Source organism: Callionymus lyra, chromosome 2 (genome assembly GCF_982586985.1).
Source record: "Callionymus lyra chromosome 2, fCalLyr1.hap1.1, whole genome shotgun sequence".
Taxonomy (NCBI): domain Eukaryota; kingdom Metazoa; phylum Chordata; class Actinopteri; order Syngnathiformes; family Callionymidae; genus Callionymus; species Callionymus lyra.
The window spans coordinates 4719487-4725517 of record NC_141819.1 but is presented as its reverse complement, the minus strand read 5'-3'; the positions used below and the strand labels follow the sequence as shown (position 1 = coordinate 4725517).

Below are 6031 nucleotides of genomic sequence, written 5' to 3'. Positions count from 1 at the left end.
TTTTATAACCAAACACATTATTGTTGATCTAACGACACACACACACAACGACACTGACACACACTGGAAACAAAACATCACTCATTGTCACAATAATGTCTAAATAAATTGTTTCTTCTTCAAATCCATTATTAAGTTGTGTTTTGTAATGAGTGCACTTGTGCAAAACTGTCGCCCAACTCTGTCAAACAAGGTTTTACTTTCATTTAAAACATGGTCAGGTTGTAAATACTGTAATAAAAAGTGAAGAGTGATGGATTGTGTCGTTGCTGACGCAGTAAAAGAGGCCAGTGCTCGTGTGAAGAACTACTGACAGGGTGTAGAACCTATTGTCAGTTAGAGGGATGAAGAGAATGAACGGAGAACAAGTATTTTATTCAACTTTGGCTTCATGTGTTAACCTTTTCTTTCTTCGTTTCCTTTTTTATTCGTACTTGAACTGAGAGGTTCACACAGTCGTGTGAGTCTAAAACTTATGAAATAATCATTTTATTCTAGAAGGTTTGTCGTCATTGATGAACCTTCAGAGTCAGCAGATTGTAACCATAAGAAATTGACCGGTCAGAACCAGACTCGCTCATCGTTGATCTGTTAAAAGCTCTGAAGCATCTTTGATCGTTCAAGGAAAGACAAAAGTCAAATAAAGTGTGGAACAGACGTGAGAGAAGGAAGAGTGATGACATCACAGGTTAACTTTGTCACCTCTGACCCCGAGTGACTCTTATTTCAAGTCAATCAAAAATACTTTCTTACAATCATGGTAACTGACAGGTGTTGATGTTATTGCTGTGACTGATGTTTGTTCTGTACTGTCCTGGTTTGTCCTTGTCTTGGATTACTGTAGATTATTCATTTATATATACTTCATAAAATACTTATCTATGACTCTGAGCCTGCACCGGTCCAAAGTTCTGGTTTCTCTGGACCTTAACAACTGGCTGTGACTCGACCTTTACTCTCAGAATCTGAATCAGTAACATTTGTTGCTTTATTGGTGTCAGTACAGAATAAAATAACAAATTAAAATAAGACACATTTGCAGCAATGTTTGGATTCATACAAAACAATCTTGACAGGAGAATAAACCTCTGCAGCATCTCTGACTCTGACTTACACACAAAATCACTGCATCAACAAACACTCATCACAGCAGCTCACATGTAAAAACTGCTGCACCTTTATTTCTACATTTATGGTATATTGACAGAGTTATACGAGGAAGTACCTGAAAGATTGAACTTCTGATAGTCATTGTCATATTAATGTCTTACAACCTCCAAAACAGCTTGAAAAAAAGATGAACATCTAACATGCATTTTTCCTCAAGATGGTGGCAGCATCTCAGTGGATTATTAAAGCTTCTTTCTTCTGAGTCAAAGCAAATGATTCTAATTTCTGTACAGTATGAACATGAACTCCTCAGATGAACTGACCAACTTCTAAACTCTTCTCTGAGGAACATCTCTGCGTCTGGCAGCTGATAAAAACATGTCTAAAGTCCACCATCAACACTGTTGCTGGAGCCATTCTTGCAGGTTCTGTTGTTGTAAAACATATTCTGTCGACGGTAATGGACGACCTATGATGACGAATCTGCTTTTAAGGGGAGTCCCATTTCTAAGTCCTCAGATGAACCTCATTCCTTAGTTTTGAGGATTGATCTTGAGGACTGAGGAAGACTGCTGAGGAGATGAATGTAATTGGACCTAAAGTCAGTTCAGACATAAGGACATTGGTCTGGTGCAGTTCAAGAAAAGCAAGAAAGATCATCACACTTTTCTGGTAGAGAAATTATAGTCTGTGTTCATCACTAAATCCATATTTTGGAAATTGTGACATCCAGAGGAAAGGACCTTTAAATGGCTAATGTGAAATAAATACATGCATAAATGTGTATTTCTGGTATTCCATACATCTAAACACGTTCTTTCTGTTTCTCTCATCGCCCCCTACTGTCCAGAGTCACAAACAACATATCTGTCCATCATTGATATCAGACAAACATTTGCTGTTTACATTACATCTTCTGTCTGTTTCTTTTTTAATGAATAAACATGTTTCCTGTCATCATACTTCAATATTTACTTTTCTTTTCTGTCAGTTTTAGTTTCTTTCTGAGCGATTAGTTAATAATTTTCTCATGTAGTTAATCCTGCCATTAAATCTCTTTCTTACATTTTGAACTTGTCATATTCTCTATTGTTGATTCTTCTGGGATCCGCTCTGATGCCTTCACTGCTCAGGATGTCTCCCACAAATGTCAGTTCCTTCACTCCAAGCTGTCATTTCTCCTTATTCAGCTTCAAATATGTATTTCTGTTCACTTCAAGAACGTTAACAGTCTCATGTCATGTTCAGCGCTTGTGTCGTCCATTTATTATTATTTCCGTCTCTTTCCAGGGGCTCATAGATGGTGTGTGTTGTCTTGTCAAACACCTCAGATACTGAAACTATGACAAACATCCTTTGAGTTTATATTTGCTTTATGAACTGTTGGATTTATAGTTTTATAGTGAGACGAGTGCAACACATGTGTATTTATATTACGTTTATGGAATAAAAGTGTTTCCTGTTTACATACATATAGTCATCATGTGATACTGAAAGTGTGTTTTTCAAGGAGATGCTCAGATCACTGTCATCACGTGAGCCCGCAGTCCGTGAACGATCGTCACTTCAGCCCACATTAAAAAAAAGCCTTGCGCTTCTATTGCTAAGCTTACGGTAAAGACGCTGAAAGCCACCTGATACATGAGAGCGCTTGAAAATTGCAATAAAGTAACAGTAATAATGTTTTATGTAAGTAAGTAAGTAATATTTATTTATATAGCGCTTTATGTGGTTTTTATTCAACCTGATGCAATCCTGCTCTACTGTCTTTGGAATAAACGATTATAAGATTTATTTATATTTATAATTTTATGTATTTATTTATTTTAACCAACAACAATTGTGTTAATACGGATACAGCGGGAAATGTATCTAAACTCTGTTTTTTGACGTAGATTTGAAAGTCATATCATTATATAATATTTAAAAAAAACGACACATTTATTTTAAATATCATAGAATTATACTCTTAAAAGCTTAGTGAAAAATTCCACTGGATTATGCTTCATGATGATCTTGACTACTATCCTGGTAAATTTGGAGTCATTTTAATGTAGAAATTTGAAATTAATGATCATTAAATATAGTCATATGTTAATGACGACATTTTAAAATTCCACTGGATTATGATTCATGAGAACCTTGACTACTATCATGGTGAATTTGTGTGGGAGGCTATCAAGCCTGTACATTGATAAAAAGTATTTTACGTTGTTTTGTACCTAAATCATATAGTAAACATTTACCTGAACCCTAAAGTAGAATGCAGTTAAGTAAGTACAGTAGCGTGGTGAGTTTAAAGAACATCATGGTTTTACTCAGGTCATTGATACAATGAATACACCACTAGATGGCAACACAATTTCAACACTAAGCACATGTTAGTTATCAATAGATGGAAAAACAAAGCTAACTATGTAGTACATGAAAACTAAACCCACAACAGTTATGAAAATGAGAACTAAAGTGAAAACTGAAAAATAATATTTGAGAAAAAAAAGGGTGAAAACTTGATATTTGCAGAAGTCCGTTTAACAAAAATATTACTTAAATCACAAAATACAATATGTCATGAGCTGAGAGTACATTCAGAAATGCAATTAAAACATCCCGAAGCCTTAGTTAAAACCAAAGAGATACATATTTTAATTGATAATTAAAGCAATGTAAATAGACATAATTTTACCTTAATTAGAAGTTGTTTCAAACAATTATTTCTAAAAACTTCCCATGATCAATAGTGTCATAGTCAGTGTGTTGCTGCCTCAGCTTGACTCTGTCGCTCAAACCTCTTCTGCTGACGAGCTTCATGACGTCTATGACGCTCCAACACTTCTCGCCTCCTGCAGACTTGCTGTCTATGAAGAGACATGTGAGGTCCAGGAGAAGGTCCTTAATGGTTTTTTTAGACGACCATAGGAAGTATGACTCGGCACAATTTGGGTGAATATCACTCTGCTGATCGACTCTAAGGTGAATGTGTGTTAAGTTGTTCATGCCTGTGATGAAGGAGCCGCTATCCCTAGGATTAGTATAAGCCATGCAAAGAAACAAAGAGTGCTCCTGTGTCCTTATCGTACGATAGCATATCCTGTTGGAACCATCTTTGCTGAAAAATGCCCTCAGACTACATGGTTGTCTGACTTTTGCTGTGAGTGAAAATGAAGGAAGAGTTCTATGTTTCTGGCTTTGGTTTGATGGAATAATCAACTGCTGCATGAAGACCTTCCTTGTCTTGACCATCTTTATCAACAGCAGCATCTTCTACAGGCTACAAAAGGTTAGTATTGTTAGTTATATTAGTGAATCACTAACACAGCACTGTTAAAAAACCGGCAGTTTTTGGTGTTAGTTATTTTCATCAGCCTTACCATAACAATAATGGAGCTTGTACAGAGATCCTCTCTGTCCACAGCTGGATCATCTTCAATCTAGAAAAAAAGGGAGATATTAGTATTGATAATTATGCTAGTTGACCAATACAAGCACATCATCATCATCAGTACTATATTAAAAATAAATAGTTTAATATTAGTTAAATATGTACATGAGATTATGTAAGGTTCTTAAGCATTATTATGTCAGACACGTACACAAAACTAATAATATTTCTCCCATACAACCCGAACCATCCGATGATGATCCCATGAAGGATGGTTCATGTATAAACGCATACATAACTACATTTATGATGCCTCTCTTCACTTGCTGAAGTAGCTATAAATGCACTCAAGATGCTGAATTACCATTTCCATTTCATTTGTACAAGTTTTTGTGCCATTAACCAGATAATACCCTGACAATTACATTTTTGCATAGGCAGGTTGATAAAAACGGGAAACATCCAGTCGGTGAGTGTCTAGATACAACGTTATCCAAAGCTTAACTATGTTTGCTCATTTTCCGGATATAACTTACCATCATGAGGTTGTTGGCCGCCTGAGTGAGCTCTGTCCCGTCTGTCATCTCAGAGTCAACACCACCATCTTTGCCAGAGTCACATGACTATACACACTGGAGAAAAACCCGTCATCTGTTCTCAGTGTGGAAAGTGTTTTACACGTAATTGTAACCTAAAAAGTCACATGATAATTCACACTGAGTCAACCTTGAATGATTGTTTTATTGTTTTTTCATGTGTGTGATTTTGAAATGTTCTTATTTAGTCACTATGAAGATCTTCCTCTCTCTTTGCACTTGATGGATCTACTGACTCCTTTAAGAAACATCTTAAGACGTTTCTATTTGTTCAGGCTTTTCCTTGAATTTCTCGAACTCCTGTGTTGTTCTCAGTATTATCTTGATCTTTAAAGTATGTACTTTTTTGAGTATTGTTTTAATTGTTTAAGCGCTTTGTGACCCTGGTCTCGAAAAGCGCTATATAAATAAATATTACTTACTTACTTACTTACTTAAGATAATACAGATTTAGTTGAACACTGCTTTTGATTTCAGTGTTGGAAACGTCTTCCTACATTAAGTTTAATGAGTTTAAATACTTTACACTATGCAAAAGAGAGAAATGCTCTGGCCTTCATAGAAAATATATGTCAAGATGAAGAGAGGAAGATAGAGGTGTGAATAAAGTATGGTTACGAGGGGTTAAGTGAAAAGGAAATAATTAATGTACAAATATTTTAATCAAAATAAGTTCTGTTCAGAGAGTATGTAATACAAACAGGAAACAGAGGTTGGGGGGAGGGGGGCATCCGTGAGCCATGAGCTCTGTATCTTCACATTCAACCCAACTTGTAATCTTTTTGTTAATAAATCAACTTAACTTGAGAGAAGTGGTTTGACTTTCATTTCCTCAACCTCATCAAACCTTCTGCTCAGGTTGGACCAGGAAAGGCTGGATCTCAACAACTGTGTCAACAACTTCTATAAATGGCTCAAAGATTCAAGGATCTGTAAAGTGTTC

The 6031-nt window shown here is 35.8% G+C and overlaps 2 protein-coding genes across 2 annotated transcripts in view; both read right to left on the bottom strand.

The window, feature by feature from the left end:
• The window catches only part of LOC148085121 (uncharacterized), a 7698-nt gene extending 6171 nt beyond the window's left edge, over window positions 1–1527 (bottom strand). The window contains exon 1 of the mRNA XM_087785502.1: window positions 1434–1527. Coding sequence (XP_087641628.1) covers window positions 1434–1527 — 94 coding nt within the window. The remainder of the gene's footprint in view (window positions 1–1433) is intronic.
• The window catches only part of LOC148085116 (NACHT, LRR and PYD domains-containing protein 3-like), a 449698-nt gene that overhangs the window by 257067 nt on the left and 186600 nt on the right, over window positions 1–6031 (bottom strand). The window lies entirely within an intron of this gene.